At 45.2% G+C, this 21,542-nt stretch overlaps 2 protein-coding genes across 4 annotated transcripts in view; one reads left to right on the top strand and one right to left on the bottom strand.

Moving 5' to 3' along the window:
- Positions 1-475: 475 nt before the first annotated feature.
- On the top strand, positions 476-14,507 carry ccnb2 (cyclin B2). Of its 2 annotated transcripts, XM_085968699.1 has the most exons (9): positions 478-1,212; positions 4,562-4,681; positions 4,763-4,909; positions 5,003-5,191; positions 6,232-6,390; positions 10,728-10,964; positions 11,145-11,285; positions 12,345-12,455; positions 12,539-14,507. In XM_085968699.1, the coding sequence occupies exons 1-9, from the start codon at positions 1,189-1,191 to the stop codon at positions 12,638-12,640; spliced, it is 1,230 nt and encodes a 409-aa protein (XP_085824825.1). In that variant the 5' UTR covers positions 478-1,188; the 3' UTR covers positions 12,641-14,507. The 2 variants fall into 2 exon arrangements, with proteins under 2 accessions (XP_085824824.1, XP_085824825.1); XM_085968698.1 differs by having other exon boundaries at positions 476-1,212; positions 4,763-5,191.
- A 4,073-nt stretch (positions 14,508-18,580) lies between these two features.
- myo1ea (myosin IEa) overlaps positions 18,581-21,542 on the bottom strand; it is a 148,607-nt gene continuing 145,645 nt past the window's right edge. For both annotated transcript variants that reach the window (XM_085968693.1, XM_085968694.1), the window contains one exon: positions 18,581-19,659. In XM_085968693.1, the coding sequence (XP_085824819.1) occupies positions 19,583-19,659 (77 nt within the window). In that variant the 3' untranslated portion in view covers positions 18,581-19,582. The remainder of the gene's footprint in view (positions 19,660-21,542) is intronic.

The raw sequence follows: 21,542 nt of genomic DNA, 5'->3' as shown, positions 1-21,542 counted from the left end.
ACAAGGCACTTGGTCTGAATATTAAACAAGGCTTTAATCAACTGTTTTTCAACATGGAGATCTAGTTGCGTCCTTCACTAGTTCCTGTTAAAGAATGTCCTGCACAAGCTGGTCCCATGCCCGAGTAGTTATACTCTCCCTGGACAGCGCCACCAGCAAGCCGCCCAGTATTATTACATAAGTCATTTTCACATGAATGATAAGATTCATGTCAGTCACCAATGTTGCTAACTACACATGTGCTGCAGATGTCTGTTAATGTTGCAAACCCCTTATGTTCATTTGGACATTTAGCCAGATACTGCCACAAATCCCGCCACACTCCGCATCTTGTGACATTGGGTTGTTACCCGGTGAGTTTTACGGAGATTGTATTAAAGGTTCTGATTCGGAACGAGGCATCTCCATAGCAACGCATTCCAGCGCGCCGGCGGTCAGCCAATAAGGAGAGTGCATCGTACAAAGCTCTGGCGAATGAGAAGGAGAGAAGTGTTATTTGAAAGATTCGCGGGGATTGAAGCAGAGGATCCGAGAGAGACCAGCTCAGCGTTTGATAGAGACTAGGGACACCAGCCCAGAGTCCGAGAGAGACTAGGGACACCAGCCCAGCGGAGGGTCCGATAGAGACTAGGGACACCAGCCCAGCGGAGGGTCCGAAAGAGTAGGGACATCAGCCCAGCATCCGAGAGAGACCAGCCCAGAGTCTGATAGAGACTAGGGACACCAGCCCAGGGTCTGAGAAAGACTAGGGACACCAGCCCAGCCCAGGGTCCGAGAGAGACTAGGGACACCAGCCCAGGGTCCGAAAGAGAGAACGGGGACACCAGCCCAGCATCCGAGAGAGACTCGGGACACCAGCCTAGCCTAGGAAAGACCAGCGACACTAGTCCAGCGGAGGGTCTGAGGGAGCAGGGACACCAGCCCAGGCCAGGAGAGACCAGGCCAGGAAAGACCAGCCCAGCCCAGGCCAGGAGAGACCAGGAACACTAGTCCAGCGGAGGGTCCCAGGGAGCAGGAACACCAGCCCCTTCAAGCCTTCTACCTACAGCGGGATATCGACCAGAGACGCGGCTCGACCTCAACAGCGGAGCCGGAGACTGACTCCATCCGCCGCCCGGTGTCGGGAGTCTAGACGTGTGGTTCCCCTCCCGCCCCGCCACTGGCTGGGCCGAATCGCCAGTGCTCGCCATGGCTCTCACCCGCCGTGCTATTGTAAGTTGCAACGAGTTCCTGTTTCCAGATATGGCGGTGTGAGAAACCGACATATAGCATTGCCGAGTCAGTTTCTCCAGCTTCAGAACTCTAAATTGTGTCAATGAACTTTCCCGTGTGTAGAAAACCACCTTGCAGTGGAAATATTTGTAACATCACAAAGCTGTAATCCTTGACTTGGGTGAATTAAGACCTTTTCTTGCTCCAGCTGAATGCTAATTTCGGAGCTTTAGTATCTAAACACTTAACATGATTTTTATAAACCACCTGAAATGATTTGTCACGAGTATGAAACGCGTCAATAGCTACAACTCCTTGTTTAAATGTAGCTTTTATTGCTATAGATCGAGGTCACGTGTTGCTCGAGGTTCCTGGCAATCTCTCCCAAGTCCAGGAACTTTCCGATCGAGTTGTGTTTTTGCCCTGGTGATTTGATAACGTTGTTAGCATTGCCCTTTCAATACTAGATCTATTGAATTGGAAGAGAACATCACGCGAATAGTACCCTTAATGTAGAAAAATGTCCAAGTGTTTCAGATGGCGAATCAAAAATGGATGCTGAGCCGAAAGGCGAGTTAAGGACCTTGCTGTCCACGGCTTTGGGAACGGTTATATTGTCGTCCTGGCTTTGACTGAAACTGGGCTCACTGACACCTTGCCCCTTACTGAAGCCTTATCTACCCTGGCCAAACTGGTCTTTATCCTATCCCATTTTGACTTTTTTCTCCCTCCTCCTCCTCTAGTACCTTCAAGCATCTTGCCTTGTCCTGCCATTGAGTTTCACTGCATATTCTCTTTCCTTACCTGCCTCAGCACTGACTGATGCCTTGTCCTCTAGTTCAACAATTTCATATCATTAACCTTGGCCCCTATTACATTTTTACTTTTTTTTTTCCACCCCCCCCCCCCCCTTTTTCTTTCACATGGCAGCTGTCTCATTCTGCCAGTACACTTCACACCTAATCTGAGCTGTCTTTTGTCTCCACTAGTCCTATTACCATCTCGTCTGGTATTGAATACCTCTTCATGTTTCTTTACTACTTTTGTTCTATCGCAGCCCTGCCTTCGATCTATTTCATTTCCTTTCCAGTTTTGAAAGGGTTCACCTGAAACATCGACTCTAATTTCTCTCCACGGATGTTGCCTGGCCTGCTGAGTTTTTCCAGCATTTTCTGTTATTTTGGATTTCTAGCATCTGCAGTATTTTGCTGTTGTCATTAATAATCTCTTGGCTGTGGGTGAAGAACAGTAGTGGTTAGAGATGGTATTGTCAGTGAGACCAGGGGAATAAGGCTGTGGGGGATGGCTGTCAGTATGGACCAGAAATTTAGGGAGGATAGGAGGGGAGATTGATTACTTAAGATGAGATTTTTTGGTGGAGTGAGGAAAGAAGAGTTTCTCAGTAACTTGGATGGGTCTTGGCAGGTGGTACAGAGGATTGGAACGCAGTGCCACAGGGGACCAAGATGTGACTTGGTGATAAAGGCCACACTGCAGCAGTTGGGTAGGGCAAGGTGGTGGGAAGAAAGAGAATGCTGGAAATATGCAGCAGTCAGGCAGCATCTGTAGACAGAAACAGCTAATGGTTATAAAAAAAAAACATGCATTTATATAGCACCTTCCACAACCACCAGATGCGTCAAAGCACTTTACAGCCAATGAAGTATTTTTGAAGTGGAGTTGCTGTTGTAATGTTTCAGGTCGATGACCCTTCATCCAAACTGGGAAAAGTTGGAGATGTAAAAGGCTTTTAAGTGTAGGGAGAGGGAGGAGCAGAGGAAAGAACAAAAGGGAAAGTCTATGATAGGATGGAAGGCAGGAGAGATTGAGACCAAAGGGATGGTGCAAGGCAAAAGGAGATGGTAATGGGACAAGTTAAGAAACAAGAGTCTTGATGAAGTGTAAATGGCGATGGTAGAATCATCAACAGCTGCCATGTTTTGGGGGGGGGGGAAATAGGGGCAGAGGTTATTGTCTCCCTACCCCTGCACTTGCTTAAAAACCTTACATCTCCAACTTTTTCTAGTTCTGACTAAGGGTCATCGACCTGAAACGTTAACTCTTTCTCTCTCCACGGATGCTGTCTGACCTGAGTATTTCCAGCATTTTCTGTTATTTGATTTCCAGCATCTGCAGTATTTTGCTTTTGTAGTGGTGGGAAGAATAGTTGGGCAAGGGAGGCGCTAGTAAACACAAGGTGTTGCTCACTGAGCCAAGTTCCTGTCCGACATGATGTGCATGTAATCCTCTTAAGCTTGTGGATTGCAAGAGCCTTATTATAAGGGGGTATTAGTGGGTAGTGACCAGGATGGGAAGGAGGATGTTTAAGTTAGCCTCCAGCAAGTCTGCTGGGTGGAAAGATCAGTGAGAAGAATTGGGGGTGCTGCTTGTAAAGGGGCAACCATAGTGGGGGCTTGAGCATGCCAAGTGGCAGAGGGTAGCTGTTGCCTTTTCAGGGGGTATTACATAGACTTTTACAGCACAAACAGGCCAATGTTTGTGCCACACAAGCCACCTCCCAGTTTGCTTCATCTCTCCCAATCAACCTGTTCAATTCCTTTTTCCATCTTGTAGTTGCCTAGCTTCCCCCTTAAGTCTGGGACCCTGGAAAGCAGATGTAGTGATGGGTTGGGGGCAGCAATGTACCCAAGAGGGGAAGAAATAAAGGTGGCATAATTGACAGGATGGGGCGGGTGAACAGCAAGAAGTAATGGCCTTGGATTCAGAGCAGCAGTAAAAATGTGGACAGGGAATCCTGTTTAATAGGCATGGCTGTGATTAGAAGAGACACTCCTACTAAGAGGGTCCTTGTATCAAGTGGTGTAAAAGCTATTACACTCTGTGCATTTGTTACTTTTTTTAATGTTGTCTTCTAACCAATAGGCTGTTTAAATGCAGGCCTAGTCTAGTAGTGAATTTTAAATTTTATCCCCAGAATTTGGACCCTTAATTATCAAGTTCTATCTGGTATCGATCAACATGGTTGAGCTTTGCGTTGAGCTGGGTGATTGCATTCTCAGATCACTGAATGTCATAGTGGCCCTTAATTGGAAACCTCATTGAACTGAACTAGGTCACTTATTGGCCATATCAAGTTAGCCAATTAATACTTCAATATTGTACCAATACCCTAATTTCATGGCCATATTGATCTGAATGATGGGTTGTAATGGGGTGGGGAGAGAAACTGACATGGCCTATATTTGAGATTTCCCTGAGGCAATTCCTTTTATTCTGGCTGAAGGATAAATATCATAAATTGAGAATCCATATCTGTACTTTACTAGATCATACTTGTGTTCAGAAGCCTTGCCAACGTACGTAACTTTTTTTAAACTTCCCTTGTTAGGCTCTTCGGAACTTGGACAATATGGAACCAATCAAGCCATCAGCCAAGGCGACGGCAGCCACTCGACGGCCTGCTTTAGGAGACCTGGCGAATAGAGTTGTGACTCGAGGAGCAGAGCAGGTAATGGTGGCGGTCCTTGAATTGAACATCTCGTTGACCGCAACTTGTCAAAATGACTAACACGCTGCTATTTATCTGCAGAAAAAAGACATGGCTAAAGTGCAAGTTTCTAAACCAGTGGCATCCAAACCAAAAGGAAAAGTTTTGCCGAAAAAGGTGTTGAGACCAGCGGTTCAAGAGTTGAGGCCAGTGGTTCAGGAGGTAAAACCAGAACTTCAGGAGCCCAAGGTATGCATTATAAATTCAAGAGGTTTTTATTTTCCCTGGGTTTTTTTAATGAAAAACTTCACTCTGCCTTTCTTCCTTGCCCCACCTTTTAAGGCCCCCCTGTCTCCAACGCCTATGGATGTGTCGATGACACAAGATGTGTCGATGAAAGAGGAAGACCTATGCCAAGCTTTTTCTGGTACCTTGCTGGAGGTGGAAGATATTGATGCTCAAGATGGTGATAATCCTCAGCTGTGCAGTCAATACATAAAAGACATCTACAAATACTTGCGGCAACTGGAGGTGTGTAGATTGATCAGGCCTGTAGTAGGTTAAGGGGTGATTTGATCCTGGGTTTTCAAGATATTTTGGGGAATAGATAGATTTCTGCTGGCTAGTGAGCCAAGGACTTGGGGGCAATTAGGAAACGCTTCTACATGCAGGGTGGAAAAAGTTTGGAACTCTGCCGCAATTATCAATTGTTCATTTTAAATCTGAGATTGACTTTCTTTTAACCAAAGGTATTAAGCGATATGGAGTTAGGTCACAGATCAGCCATGATCTTGTTGAATGGCAGAACAGGCTCGAGGGGCTAAATGGCCTACTCCTGTTCCTAGTTGAAGCCTGTTTGTGTTGCTAAATGATAAGTTGGTTCAGAATTTTATTTCTTCAGAGTTTAGAAATTCCCATGTGAATCAGTCTCTCTCTCTCTCTCTCTCTCTCTCTCTCTCTCTCTCTGACCTGAATAGACTTCTATAAAGAATAGAGCAATCCTAAATTTGAAATTTTGGGTTCTAAAGTGCATGCTGTAAATTTGCTACTATCATTCAACCTGCAACTCTAGAAATGGCATTGTTTAATCAAGAGTTTGCTTTTATTAAATGGCAATGGTGGTTGCAACGGCAAACTAGAGCAAATCTTTCATTCCAACATGCATTGAAGTTATTAAACTAAAGATCAAGACTTTTTTTGAGAACTTTTTTCTCGTGGAGTTTTTGATCATTGCTCAGATCATTGCTGTAGCTTGGTGGGAAAGGGTCAGCTTTGAGAAGTTGATTCAGCAGAATAAAGTTGCTGCAGTTTATTTTGCGAAGCAGCATGGATAAGGGAACTCTAATTCAGTGCTATTTGATTTACTGTCCCTTGTGCTCAGTGTATGGCAAGAAATGTTCCTTCATATTTTCAGCATGAACTGCAAAGCATTGTTTCTCATCTCTGGTCAAGGAGGGTGAGATTGTTTCATGTATTGCATGAAACATTCCAAAATCTGACTGAAATTTGCCCTCTTCACTATTCAAACATTTAAGCCAAACATAATGTTTAATCATTTTACTCCACTGCAGATGCAGCAAACAATCCGGCCGCATTACCTTGAGGGGCAAGAAATCAATGAGCGCATGCGTGCACTCCTAGTTGACTGGCTAATTCAAGTTCATTCCAGATTCCACATGCTCCAAGAAACGCTCTACATGACCTTGGCTATAATGGATCGTTTTCTGCAAGTGAGTCTTTTTTCTGGTTGCAGGGTACAGTAGAATGTCTTTGGGATCTGTAGTTTAAACTGCATTTGTACATATGATCTGCACCAAATTTCACAGACAGGGGGATTTGTTGCATTTCCAATTAAAGTTTCAGTAGTTACCTTTCTTATCACAAACTAGGAAAATGGTATAGGCCATAAAGCATTTCCCGAAGACCGAAGAAGCTAGGATTGAGTGTGCTTACTGCATTGAATTAGGTCTCTTTTTTAATGCACTTTCCTTCCTACAAATCTGGAGCTATTGTAGGTATCTTGGGTACAGTGGTGTCAGTCACTCCTTAAATGCTTGCTTTGTATGGAAGTTGACACCAATGTCTTGCTTCCATGTCCTACTTGCATTTGTTGTGCAGTAGCAGGACCTAGGAGTAGCATGAAGCTCATGTATGCATCAGCTTTCCATATCATGAGTACTCGCTCAACCTCTGAAGGTAGACTTGAGTTAACACTGGGTGAGTTTAGTTTGAATTGTAACCTGCTGTTATTCCACAGTTGGCCAACTGGAACAATGAGATGGTTAGTCACTTGATACACAAACAGAAGTTGCATTAATTGTATCAATTGTATGTCTCCAATGCAAGCACCAGCCCTTTCTAGTAGGTTGTCCAACTCCAAATTAAAAGCACCATCATAGTCTTTAATTTTAAGCAGAGTTTGAGACTTTAGTGTGTCTGGCTTGAACTTGTAGATTTGGGATCTTTATCTTTAATATGGCATTTATATATTTAAAACACCATGCTTGTGGCAAGATGGTGCTGCAGTTTGATTAACTAGTAAGTTAGAGGGCACGTAGGCCAGTGTTGGCACTTGACTATCTAGTCCTGCTGCCTTATGTGCACATGGCCTTGGATGAAGATGGGATTGGACTTTGTTCTGGCCCCCTAAAAGTTGAAATGGCCTACTGAAATTTGAGGTCCAGACATGCATGATCCTCACAGATGAGATACTGGAGGGCACCAGTGGAACTGTACCCCAGTGGGGAGTCCAATGCTGCCTTTAGGAGGAAAAAGGCATAAAGGGATAAAGCTTAGAAATTCAGTTGTTTGCGCCAGCCGCTAGCGCCTTAGGAGAAGTGGGGTGCTAAGTGGCTAGCGCCCGGGCGCAGCGCCATCTGCGCCTCTCTCAAACTTCAGTTAAGATTTAGCGACGGCGCAAAACCTTTGCGCGCGCAGATCCTGACGTCATTTCATGGTGCAACGCCCTTTGTGAGCCCCGAACCGGAAATTCAGTGGCGCCGGCCTATTGTGCGCCTGGCGCCCCGAGCGACTGGTAGAGGGGAACAGTTCCCAGGTGTGGGGGGGCGCTAATTAAAGGGACTCCTCCTGCAGTATAAATGGCAGCCATTTTGCACCACTCCTTCTTTGTGAGAGACGGATCTTTGGAGAGAGACAAAGGTCGAGAGCTTTCTGGTTTGGCTCAACACTCGCACAGGTACTTGTGGCTTCAGGCCACAGCTTTGCACTTGTCTTTAACTTCAGTGTCATAGCATTGATTGGAAACATATAATGGGGGCTGCAATGTGGAAACGTTGGCTTACTGCATTGTATTCAAAGGGCTCAGACGCCGTCAGTGCCAGTCATGGCCAGACGGAGAAGGGGCAACAGGTGTTGGCAAAGGAGGCCTTACCCACCCAGGCTATGCCGCCAGCAGTTCTCGTATCTGAACATGTCTGAGGAGCAGTGTGTTCGGAGGCTGCGATTCAGAAGGGCGGTGGTCACTGAGATCTGCCACCTGCTTCGGAGATCTGCAGCCACAGCTGAGGAGCAGGACGTCTGTCGGTGGCAATGAAGGTGACGGTGGCTCTCAACTTCTCTGCCACCGGCTCCTTCCAATCCGCTACTGGGGACATTTCCAACATCTCCCAGTTTGCGGTACATTGCTGCATCTGCCAGGTGACCAATGCCCTTTTTCAGAAGGAGACGTCAGTTCATCTCCTTCCCCATGACCGTTGACAAGCAGCAAGAGCGTGCAATGGGCTTTGCAGCATTAGCGGGCTTCCCCATGGTGCAGGGCGCCATTGACTGCACGCATGTGGCTTTGCGGGCACCTCTAGAGAATGCCGAGGATTACCGCAACCGGAAGGGCTACCATTCGCTCAACGTGCAGTTGGTGTGTGCCCACAGGCAGCTCATCCTAACTGTCAATGCCTGCTTTCCAGGCAGCAGCCGCGATGCCTTCATCCTGCGCTAGACTTCTGTGGCAGACATGTTCAAGGCCCAGCCTCACCCACGAGGATGGCTTCTCTGGGACAAAGGCTATCCTTTGTGCACCTGGCTGATGACCCCGCTCCGTGCGCCCAGCACCCCTGCTGAAGAGGGATACAATGACAGCCATCAAGCAACCAGGAACATCATTGAGCAAACAATCGGCGTGCTGAAGCAACGGTTCCGCTGTCTGGATCGTTCCGGGGGAGCCCTACAGTACTCGCCTGAGTGAGTCTCCCATTTCGTTGTCGTGTGCTGCATGCTGCACAACCTGGCTATCCGCAGGACTCCGCCACTGCCAGCAGACATTGGAGGACCACCAGAGGAGGAGGATCAGCACAGGAGGGAGGCAGAAAGTGCAAGGGCCGCCCGTCGGCGGCTTATTGCAAGTCGGTTCTAGGCCCCCTCTCGGAATGGCTTGTGCCAATGGCAGAAGATGAATGTAGCCGCTCCACAAGCCCTCAGCCGAGCAGGGCGACCAGGACTTCCAAAAGAGCATGGACAGTGCGATTTAAGAATTTTTTACTGTGATACCTTTGTGCCCTTCCCACATGACAGACTAATGGAGAGACACACACCGCCCTTCCCCCCCCCCCCCCCCCCCCTCTCCTGCTCCCCTCCAGGGAAGACGTGTCACCATGGGCTGCCTCGGCTGAGGGTGTCCCTGATGGGCTGGCTTCCTCTTCTTCCTCCTCCTCTGTCTGACTGACAGTGCCAGTTTGAGGGGCCGCCTCCTCGCCTGGCGAGTCACCATCTGAAAGCAGGGAGGCACAAGAGTTGCTTTAGAGTGAGGACAAGGCAGCAGCGAGGGAGGCATGAGTGCTGCTGTGCACTGCATTGGTTCGATAGTGGCAAAGGATGCTGGTGTGAGGTGCAAGTGGAAAGGGAGAGGTCCAAAAGGTGATGACCTTACCATTGCCCAGAACAGGGTCAGCATCTCCAGTGGCGACGGGGCCACTCAGCCGGCCTGCCATGATCCGCTCCACTCGCTGCTCGGTCGCTCAGCTGTTTCAGGTCAGGACGGCCTCCCCCGGTCTGTCGCTGCTGTCTTGTTATGCGCCAGCTTGGCCTGCAAGAGAAAGGACTGCCTCTAAGTACAGTGTCAAGCCCTGACCTTGCCCGCACTGCCTCCCATGGTCGAATAGCCCTGACCGTGTCTAAAGTCCTGATTGCGCAAGTGCTTTTCATGACAGTCCCATAGCTGCTGGATGAGGGCTGGCCATTGGGGCTTTCAGACCTGTTTGGCCATAAAGTGAGGTGCACATGCAGGGATGAGGATACTGGAAAGGGTACTCTCCCTGACCACCCGAGTGAGGTCGTTGAATTTTTTCCGGCACTGGGTTGGTGTCCTGCCAACCACGCTGTTGGACGTGACCCTGTTTGCCACATCCCTCCATGCTTTCCGATATTCGGGCAGCGGCCTCCTGCCACCCTCGGAAGAGGATATGGTGCCTGCGGTCCACTGCGCCAACCAGCAGCCTCAGGTCACCCTCGCCGAAGCGCTGCGCTCTCTCCCTGGCCTTCTCCATTCTCCTGGGCGTGGAGCTGTTCCAGAAGCAGTGTTCAGGCCTTGCCTTAGGGCTGCAGGGCGTGGCAGCCAAGCAATTTCACCCTCCCCCTTTAAGTGCTGACCGGCACCTGACTGCCCTCTAAGCACCTCGCCACACCTGCGCTGCGTCCGCCTTCGGTGTTTGCGCCCCCGGATCGCCGGCTTAGCGCCTAATGATAGTCGTGCATCGCCTGCTTTAGCGCAGCAGCAACCTCTTGGGGTGATGCAACTGAATATCGGCGAAGGTGGCGCTAAGGTTAGCAAACGCCATGCTGTAGCGCCCCAAACGTGGCTATATTGAATTTCTAGGCCTAAGTGGCCTTGATCCCTTCTCCCATATTGCTGAAGGAAGATCTAGTTAGGACAAGTTGCTATAACTGCTACGTGTCCTAGAATAAAGATCCTATGGTAGAGGAATCTGTCCCATGTGTTGGCCTCATTAAAGAAAAATTCAACCTGTAACTATTGCTTAAAATGAGATCACTGCTGCTCTTCTAAGACCACATGTAGATTTGCCTCATCATTCAAGGAGCTAAATTCTCTTTTCAGAGCCAGCCAGTTTCTCGTAAGAAGCTCCAACTAGTTGCCGTGACTGCCATGCTGCTAGCTTCCAAGTATGAAGAAATGTATCCACCTGCTATAGGAGACTTTGTTTACATCACAGACAATGCTTATACCAAGACCCAGATCCGGCAAATGGAAATCCTTATTCTTAAAGAGCTTGACTTTAAATTGGGTCGTCCCCTTCCACTGCACTTCCTGAGACGGGCTTCAAAGGCTGGTAATGTAAGTATGGAATCTCAGACTTAAAATCACTTCTCCAGGGCAATTCAAGACGGCTGTCCAGTTTTACACTGACTGAAGCACACCTGACCTGGGTCTGCCATTTTAAATTCATATCTCTTCATACTTCCAAATCTGATTAGTGCAAAAATGTCAAATGCTAACTTTTTTTTTGTTCTTCAGGTTGATGCTGAGAAATACACGCTGGCAAAATATCTGATGGAGCTAACGGTTATAGACTATAACATGGTACACATCCACCCTTCTGAAGTTGCAGCAGCTGCACTTTGCCTGTCTCTTAGAGTCTTGGATCAAAGCAAATGGGTAAGTAGTCACCTTTAGATTTGGTATCTCTCAGTACTTACAGGATATACTGATTGGTTTTTATACATTTTAGTTCAACTCAACTGTTGGGTGAATTAGTAACTTACCCACCAGTCCTGCCATGACATTGGCACTTATTAGAATCCAGTGGGAGGTGTTAAAGTATGATGTACACTTTTTTTAATACATCTCTTTTTTTTAAAGTCCCATGGCTTATTCAATGCATCCCTAAGCCATACAAATAACATTTGATCTCTGTTCACTGCAGAGTTAGTTAAAATGGTGCTGCAAGTTCCCTTTTGCACCTGGGTGTCCTTGTGCACCAGTCGCTGAAGGTAAGCATGCAGGTGGTTAAGGCAAATGGTATGTTGGCCTTTGTAGCAAGAGGGTTTGCATACAGTAACGAGGATGTCTTGCTGCAGTTGTACAGGGCCTTGGTGAGACCACACCTTGAGTATTGTGTGCTGTTTTGGTCACCTTATCTGAGGAAGGATGTTCTTGCCATGGAGGGAGTGCAGCAAAGATTCACCAGACTGATGCCTGGGATGGCAGGCATGACGAATGAGGAGAGATTGGGTCGATTGGGCTTATACTCGCTGGAGTTTAAAAGAATGAGGGGATCTCATTGCAACTTACAAAATTCTACCAGGACTAGACAAACTAGATGCAGAAAGGATGTTCCCGATGGCTGGGGAGTCCAGAACCAGGGGTTGCAGTCTAAGGATAAGGGGTAGGCCATTTAGGACTGATGAAGAATTTCTTCACCCAGAGATGGTTGAACCTGTGGAATTCTCTACCACAGAAGGCAGTAGAGGCCAATTCATTAAATATATTTATTTCTTAAGGCTAAAGGGATATGGAGAGAAGGCCGGGACAGGTTACTGAATTTGGATGATCAGCCGTGATCGCATTGAGTGGCGGAGCAGGCTCGAGGGGCTGAATGGCCTACTCCTATCTTCTATGTTGATGATCTACCCCTAGCAAAATGTCATTGGAAAGGGGAATAGAATGTGGAAACTTCTGCCTTGCCCTGCAAATCTTGCCTTTGTCTTTTTTTAGACACCAGTTCAACAATACTATACTGGCTACACGGAGGAAGCCTTGCAGCCAACTATGAAACACATAGCAAAGAATGTGGTGAAAATGAATGAAGGCCTCACAAAGCATGTTGTAAGTAAATGTCCAGTTTGAGATTTGTTTAGGCTTAAATGCATCTTGTTGCATCAGTTTAATGAAGTTTCTTTCTTTCATAGGCTATAAAGAACAAATATGCAAGTGCTAAACTACTGCGAATAAGTGCCACTCCTCAACTAAAGTCAACAATTATCCAAGAGCTGGCTGCTTCCCTACTGTAACATTCCAAAAAGTAACTGACATTTTTGCACTTTGCAGATTTTTAAATAGGAATATTGCTGCTATATTACACGTGACTTTTCAAAGGCTCAAGTCCCATGGGAGCTGCACCAGATGGGGGCATACCCATATTTAAAACCCGACTGAACTTTATATGCTGTCCCCAGTGTGGCGATTTACTGAGTCGCTCCAGCAGGATTCAGATCTGCAATTTCAGCTCTTGTAACTGAAGTCTTTCTCTGCTTGGGAGAAAGTATTGTGCTGGCTGGTCTGGTCTGAGGTTGACCCATGGGTTATGGGCACTTGTGGAGACCAATCACTAATGGCTGGCCATAGTCTAATGCTTTTAGATTTTCATGTAAATCTTAGTTTTGGATATCTGATCTGTGCCATTTTATTACAATGCAATGTTTTCCTTTCTTAACATTAAAAAAAATCCACTGATTTTGCTCTTGGAGTGACTTTCTAACATGGGATCACTTATCCAGTTTACAATACTTGAGGAATTCTGCACTTGTTCACCTTTGTCCCTGGAATATCTCTTCCCTACACCCACCCCCCCCCCCCCCCCCCCAGAGACAGCTTCTGTTCCATTTATCAGTAGCTTTCTTACACCCTATAATCAGTTATTTGACTTTTTAAATCTCATTTACTTGGGCTTCCACAATGTTTAGACAGCAAGTAACTGAGCCACAGGGATCAGGAAGATGCTGGGTTTTGTTTTTGCAGGCACCTTGTTGGGATGACACATGTGTGGTTTGAGGTGAATTGGTCAAGGCTTCTGAAGTTGGGAGCAGGGTCTCCTGCACATGCAATGCAAGTATTTAGCTTCGTGCATCAAATCTTCCTGAATTCAGAATAAGTGTAGGCAAAATTAATTCCTTAAAACTAGTGTAAGAATGGAAGTTAATCTTGCATGTCTCAGGTTATAATCTGAATTCTTGATTACAGCTGCCATGCACTCTGAAATATGTTGACCAAACAGGATTTGGGGGGGAAGAAAGCACTCATCAGTCAAGCCCACTTTAAACATTTTGCACATTAATTATTCATTTAAGAATAAAATCAGCCATGCACAAATACCTTTTTCTGATAACTAATTAATTGCAATGGATTTATTCATCTGTATTCCACTGACTTAGCTTTAGGGAGGTAACATCTTAAGTCACAAGGTTTTTTTGGTCAAGTGTGGTGTTTATATAATAAATCCACCTAGTAACAATTCAATTTTGCCTTTTGGGTCCTCTTGGCTGTTGGGGCAGCAGTACTTTTGGTAATCAGTGACCAGAGCTCCTGTTTAGGTGTGACTCCCATGTGCTGCTAATGGAGTTTTGTGATGGTTACAACTTGCATGCTGTGTGGTATTATGATTTGATCTGTTTTTTTTTTTTAAAGATTTGTTGCATGCACTGTTATCCATAACTAGACAATTTTAACAGTACTAATTTCAATCCTGTTTGTATTCCATTGTTTGCTTCTTGCCAAACTTGATACCACAGATAAATGAAGCTTTAAATGAATAAAATTACTGTGATGTGTACATAACATGGAAATTGTAGCACATGATGTTTAATATAATTTGGAAGATAGAAATGGAAGAGCAAGGTGCATAGTTTTTAAAAAGGGTGAAATGAGGGAGCACCTAACCTTGGCCTTGGATGCTTCCATTTTTATAATATATCTAAGCATAACAGTAAAAATGGATCCAGTACTACAGGTGGGAAAAACCATAAAGATGCAAATACCCATGCCATGGCAGAGGATACAAGCTGAAACTATTCACCACCCCCTTTGCCAAACAAATACTCTACTTAAAATCAATGACTTATGAATGGGGTGTGGCGGTTTGTAAGCCATTGACTTCCTTATGATTGTCAATGACTATTGGTGGTGCCTGAAGATTGGAAACTAAGATGGGGCTCAGTTGGTGCCTATATTTATTTAAAAAGTCCATGAAAAAATATTGATGTAGAAGGGGCTGATCATGCTTGACCACCATCCTCAATATCGTTGAGGAATTACATCCTAAACCAATTATGGCAAGTGTGAAGCTGGACTTCAGAAGGCCTTTGACAAAGTTCTACATGCAAAGCTATTCAAATCAAAGCTGTGGGCATTCAGGATGAAACCTGGCAAAAAATGAGTGCAAAAATGGAGTAGAGGAAAAGAACTGAGTAGGGTATCTCTGCTTACTGCTAGAACCACTAGTGTGTTTTCTAATTTGCCTAAATGACCTGGATTCAGAAACTCAATGCAAAGTGGTTAAAATTTACAGCTGCAAGCAAACAAGGCAGGAGAGTGGCATTGCTGCACTTCCCCCTTAATGTCTACTCTGGCCAAGATCAATAAATGCCACAACCTGAAGGGAGGATGATTTAACTCTGATCTACCACAGCGGTTCAAATAATCCTCGAGTGTCAGCTGTGGTGCAGTTGGTAGCACTCTCACCTCAGTCAGAAGGTTGTGGGTTCAAGCCCCACTCCACATACTTGAGCACATAAAGCTAGGCTAACACTCCAGTGCAGTGCTGAGGGAGTGCTGCACTGACCGAGGCGCAAATTGGCTGCCACGTTTCCTGTATTACAACAGTGACTGCACTTCAAGAGTACTTCATTGGCTATAAACTGGCACTATATAAATGTAAGTCTTTCTTTGTGGTCCTAGATAATGAATGGCGGTAGACCATCCAACTGCAAGCATAGACAGTAGTAGGCACAGCACATTGATCTGGCATAGGAACATTAGATATTTCCTGCGTAAACTTGTCCTCCAAAACTCGGCTGCCTGTATCCTAACTCGCACCAAGTCCCGTTCGCACCATCTCCCCTGTGCTTGCTGACCTACATTGGCTCCCGGTTAAGCAGCGCCTCATTTTCAAATCCCTCCATAACCTCGCCCCTCCCTATCTCTGTAATCTTTGTCAGCCCCACCCCCCATCAGATATCTGCACTCCTCTTGAGCATCCCTGATTATAATTGCTCAACCGTTGGTGGCTATGCCTTCTGTTGCCTAGACCCTAAGCTCTGGAATTCCCTGCCTAAACCTCTCCACCTCGCTACCTCTTTCCTCCTTTAAGACGCTCCTTAAAACCAACCTCTCTGATCAAGCTTTTGGTCACCTGCCCTAATTTATCCTTGTGGTTTGGTGTCAAACTTTGTCTTCAAATGCTCCTGTGCAGCACCTTGGGATGTTTTACTACGTTAAAGGTGCTATATAAATACAAGTTGTTGTTGTGATAGGGTAATGAGGCCAATTGTAGTCCCTCCAATTGTTGCAAAGGAGGATCTTTGAAATTGAATTACTTAGTTTCATCTGTATTCTTTTAAAGAAGCTTCCTCCTATAGACCCAGACCTTGTTTGTCTCCTTCAGGATATATATAATTTATTTTTATGGTAACTATTGTCCTGTGAGCACTTTCACATGACCAGTACACTTCTGCCTAAAGACATAACTTGTCATTTTCCTTCATGGCCAAGAATTGATGCATGTCCTTGGTTGTAGAGGCTCTTCCAGTTATTAGTATAATAAAGCGATAGAAAAGCAGATACGGTCAAGTGCTAGTTCATAGAGACCTCCATTTGATCACCACCATTATTCAATCCATTAACTCATGTTAAATATATTAAAGCACAATTATTCATGAAATACTTTGTATTGAGTTGATGGTTGCCCAGCTGTTCCATTATAAATTTACCTATAGTTTGGCGTGTTAGTGTCACTTCGTTATATGCATTAGTTGCTTTGTATATCAGAAATCATCATCCACTTATGTTCCTGTATTTTGTTGTTGGATCATAGTTGCTTAAAGCAAAAACTTAAATTTGAATAAATAAATTGTGTAACTACTTCTTTAATCAGGTCAAGCTCTTCACTGAGTACTTGCAGTGTTGACGTTCCTTTGCGCATGTTTTGAAGAACCTCTACCTTGTAGTGTGAGTTGACCTGGCTCAATCTGCCCCATCACCAGTTTCTATCTAGAGAAACAAGAGTCAATTCTTGAAGGAGGTTGAAAAGTAAAATTTCTACTGGTTGTAAACCAACAGACATTTTATATTGTATTATTCATCGTGGAAGCAAATTTTCAGACCGATACATTTACTGCACAACTGATTTCAGCGAGCAGCAGTTGAGTTTAGTAGTCAGGCCCTTTCAGCCTCGGTCATAATGGCATAACCAAAGTCTTCATTTAGTCACTGGGGCATAAATGAGACGTGGACAATAGTGCAGAAGGGACAAATGCGAATCAGCTTTGCACTCCACTCTTTTTTTCTTTTCCATTATGGAAACAAAAATCAGGTGGAGTGCAACATGGGCTGTTGATCCGTTTGCCCACCTTGGCTATTGCCCAAGATGAATTTATAACCCACTCTAATTCTGTTCCAGTACAGCTACAACACTGGCATCTATCTGATCATGCCCAGGTACGTCCTGTCCACAAAAAGCAGGACAAATCCAATCCGCCCAATTACTGCTCATCAGTCTACTCTCAATCATCAGCAGTGATGGATGGTCTCGTCAACAGTGCTATCAAGCAGCACTTACTCACCAATGCTCAGTTTGGGTTCTGCCAGACCCCATTACAGCCTTTGTCCAAACATGGACAAAAGAGCTGAATTCCAGAGGTGAGGTGAGAGTGACTGCCCTTGACATCAAGGCAGCATCTGACCCATCAAAGAGCCCTGGTAAAATTGAAGTCAATGGGAGGTGGGGGGGGGGGGCGGGGAGGAAAGAGAAACTCTCCACTGGCTAGAGTTATACACAGCGCAAAGATGATTGTGGTTGTTGGAGGCCAATCATCTCAACCCCAGGACATCGCTACAGGAGTTCCTCAGGGCAATGTCTAGGCCCAACCATCTTCAGCTGCTTCATCAATGCCCTTACCTCCATCATAAGGTCAGACATGGGGATGTTCGCTGATGATTGCAGTGTTTAGTTGCATTCGCAACTCCTCAGATAATGATTCAGTCCATGCCCGCATGCAGCAAGACTTGGACAACATTCAGGCTTGGCAAGTAACATTTGCACCACACAAGTGCCAGGCAATGGCCATCTCCAACAAGAGAACATCTAACCACCTCTCCTTGACATTCAATGTCATTTGCATCATCAAATCCCACACCATCAACAGCCTGGGGGGGTCACCATAGACCAGAAACTTAATTGGACCAGCCACATAAATACTGTGGCAACAAGAGGTGGTCAGAGGCTAGGTATTCTGCAATGAGTGACTCATCTTCTGACTCCCCAAAGCCTTTCCACCATCTACAAGGCACAAATCAAGAGTGTGATTAGAATACTCTCCACTTGCCTGGATGAGTGCAGCTCCAACAACACTCAAACACCATCCAGGACAAAGCAGCCCGCTTGATTGGCATGCCATCCACCACCTTAAACATTCACTCCCTCCACCACTGGCGTACCGTGGCTGCAGTGTGTACCATCTACAAGATGCACTGCAGCAACTCGCCAAAGCTTCTTCAGCAGAACCTCCCAACCCCGCGACCTCTACCACCTAGAAGGACAAGGGCAGCAGGCACACGGGAACACCACCACCTCCAAGTTACACACCATTCTGACTTGGAAATATACCACCGTGGGAATATATCGTCCGTGGGAACTCCATCGTCCTGGAACTCCTTACCTAACAGCACTGTGGGAGTACCTTCACCACACGGACTGCAGCGGTTCAAGAATGTGGCTCACCACCACCATCTCAAGCGCAATTAGGGACGGGCAACAAATGCTGACCTTGTCAGCGACGCCCACATCCCGTGAATGAATAATTAAAAAATATTACTCAAAAACCACATTGAAAAAGGGCAAATAAACACTAAAAAGAGATAACTTTCAGAACTTGAGTAATTTTTAAATAGATATTTATATGTTTGAGTCATTCCATTTTTAATCTACAATGTAGGGTAGATCAATGAATTAGGCACAATTGTTCCAGATATATCGAATAAGTTTATTACGTCAATCCAGTAATCCTCCTAATACATCTCAAAGTTTGTTCATATATAAAATTTATAAAATTCAACACATTGGCAAAAGAAACAATGCGGAGGAGTGAGGATTTGACTGCTTCTACAATCTAACGGAATAACCCAAAACTTGCAGAGTAAGTGCAGTAGAGTACATCAATATACAGTTGTTAGGCATTAGTTGTAGAATTATTCAGAGTTTCATAATGTACAGTAAAGGAAAAAGACCAAAACACATTTTCTCTATTACCTCAACTTTACATCAGATACAGCACTTAAAATATGGACCAGCCACATTAACGCATTTAATTAAAAGGCACTTTAAAATGCAAATGTTACATTTTTACAGTACTGAGCAGAATGCTTTCTCGTTAAACCTTCATACTGCTCCCCAATGAAGTCCACAATACCCCTATGGTGCTTGGTAGAAAGTTTGATAGTTTAAATTATTTTAAAAACAGAACACACCATGTCCTTTGGGTGTCGCGGGCAGCAAACATTCTTCATACGGGACTCAGCAGCAAAGTTCAGTGTTTTCCACGATTCGGAATGGACTTCAAAAGGGAAGTTTTACCTTTCATCACTATTAATCCTGAAGAAATCGCAGATGACCAAGAAATATTATATAAAAAAAGACTAATAAGCTTTAATTGACAAAAGGCACTTAAAGCAAAAATAATGATAAACCCATACACAGGTATTTTATGGTCCAAGTTAAATGCAACATTCTTTCTAAACTACCAGTTATACACCTTTATTTGTGGGAAAACAAGTATAAATACAATAAATTACAGTTCCTTCAGTACTAGCACAACTGTAGTGTAGCTCCCAGACTACAGGTATTTGTAGATTTATACATTTACAAACATGTCCTCCACTCACTGTCACATCAAAGGTAGGACCACTGGCAGCTCGCTATACTTCCATTTGGTTTGTCCATATATTTTGATAGTAACAGAGCTTTATATCTTGGCAACATAGTTGTTGGGGAACAATCCTTGTTTCCCTCGCAGTCTACCTATCCACCATCCTGAGGGATCTACAATGGAAAGAAAGAGAGCGTTAAGACAGATCGTCAGGAACTTTTTGATACAACATTCACTGATAGATTGACACCTTAATTAAAAGCTTGCGCACATCAATTAAAATTTAAATATACACAACCAATGAAAATATTGTAGCCACGATTTTCCCTCAAGTAACACCACAAAACACGATTAACTGGTTATGCAACTCATCGCTGTTTGTGGGACCTTGCTGTGCACAAATTGGCTGCTGCAGTTGGCCACAAAAGTGATGACAAAAGAAATTCATTGGCTGTAAAGTGCTGTGGAACATTCTGAGCATGTGAAAAGCACTCTAGAGAAGCAGGTTTTTTTGATGAGTCACATATGAAGAATGTTTGCTGTACGAAACACCCAAAGGAAATGGTGTGTTGTGTTTTTAAAATAATTTGAACCATCAAACTTTCTACCAAGATTGTACGGCAAGATTGTGTGTATTAGAGAAGCTCAGCATTTATCACTTTTTGAAGTTTTCTGGGGCTCCTGTGGAGACTCACCTGACTCGGACATGGGAAAATTCATTAACCCTTTGTTGCAAGAAGTTGCACTCGGAGTGGTGCCAAACGCTGCCACTACTATCGTCTATCTGTGTCCAGAGTGGCGAGTATACTTAAATAAAGGCTAGTTGCTTGAAGTCCGCACTCTGTGCCATATTGCACTTGGTGATAGAATCATAGAATGGTTACAGCACAGGAGGCCGCCATTCGGCCCGTCGATCCCATGCCGGCTCTCTGCAAGAGCACCTCAGCTACTCCCATTCCCCCGCCCTTTCCCCGTAGCCCTGCAAATTTTTTTCCTTCAGGTACTTGTCCAATTCCCTTTTGAAAGCCACAATCGAGTCTGCCTCCACCACCCTTTCAGGCAGTGCATTCCAGATCCTAACCACTCGCTGCGTAAAAACGTTTTTCCTCATGTCGCCTTTGGTTCTTCTGCCAGTCACCTTAAATCTGTGTCCTCTGGTTCTCAACCCTTCCGCCAATGGGAACAGTTTCTCTCTATCTACTCTGTCTAGACCCCTCATGATTTTGAGCACCTCTATCAAATCTGCTCTCAACCTTATAGAAGATAGAAGCAGGAGTGGGCCATTCGGCCCCTCGAGCCTGCTCCGCCATTCAATGAGATCATGGCTGATCATCCAAATTCAGTACCCTGTCCCTGCCTTCTCCCCATATCCCTTGATCCCTTTAGCCTTAAGAAACATATCCAACTCCTTCTCTGCTCTAAGGAGAACAACCCCAGCTTCTCCAGTCTATCCTCATAACTGAAGTCCCTCATCCCTGGAATCATTCTTGTAAATCTTTTCTGCACCCTCTCTAAGGCCTTCACATCCTTCCTAAAGTGCAGTGCCCAGAATTGAACACAGTACTGCAGTTGAGGCCGAACCAGTATTTTATAAAGGTTCATCATAACTTCCTTGCTTTTGTACTCTATGCCTCTATTTGTGAAGCCCAGGATCCAATATGCTTTTTTAAGAACATAAGAAATAGGAGCAGGAGTAGGCCAATCGGCCCCTCGAGCCTGCTCCGCCATTCAATAAGATCATGGCTGATCTGATCCTAACTGCCAATCTACTATCACAGAACCATCTCCTGAATCTAACAGAATTAGACACACGAAATAGGAGCAGGATCAGGCTACACGGCCCCTGGGCCCGCTCCGCTACCCACAGGGCCATGACTGATCCGAACCTAGACTCATGTCCAAATTCCTGCCCGCTCCCCGTAACCCTTAATTCCCTTTACTTCTAGGAAACTGTCTATTTCTGTTTTAAATTTATGTAATGATGTAGCTTCTACAGCTTTTTGGGGCAGCATATTCCATGGACCTACCACCCTCTGAGTGAAGTAGTTCCTCCTCA

Source organism: Somniosus microcephalus, chromosome 27, assembly GCF_052327205.1.
Source record: "Somniosus microcephalus isolate GS21.2 chromosome 27, FLI_Smic_1.0, whole genome shotgun sequence".
NCBI lineage: Eukaryota > Metazoa > Chordata > Chondrichthyes > Squaliformes > Somniosidae > Somniosus > Somniosus microcephalus.
Note: the sequence above shows the minus strand (reverse complement) of the source record. Positions and strands in the feature narration are given on the sequence as shown.

Excerpts from the sequence above, each read along its gene's own strand:
- ccnb2 (XM_085968698.1), top strand. The coding sequence starts at position 1,189 with ATGGCTCTCACCCGCCGTGCTATT. Across the intron at positions 5,192-6,231 it reads AATACTTGCGGCAACTGGAG|ATGCAGCAAACAATCCGGCC; the intron begins GTGTGTAGATTG and ends ACTCCACTGCAG. Across the intron at positions 12,456-12,538 it reads AAGGCCTCACAAAGCATGTT|GCTATAAAGAACAAATATGC; the intron begins GTAAGTAAATGT and ends TTTCTTTCATAG.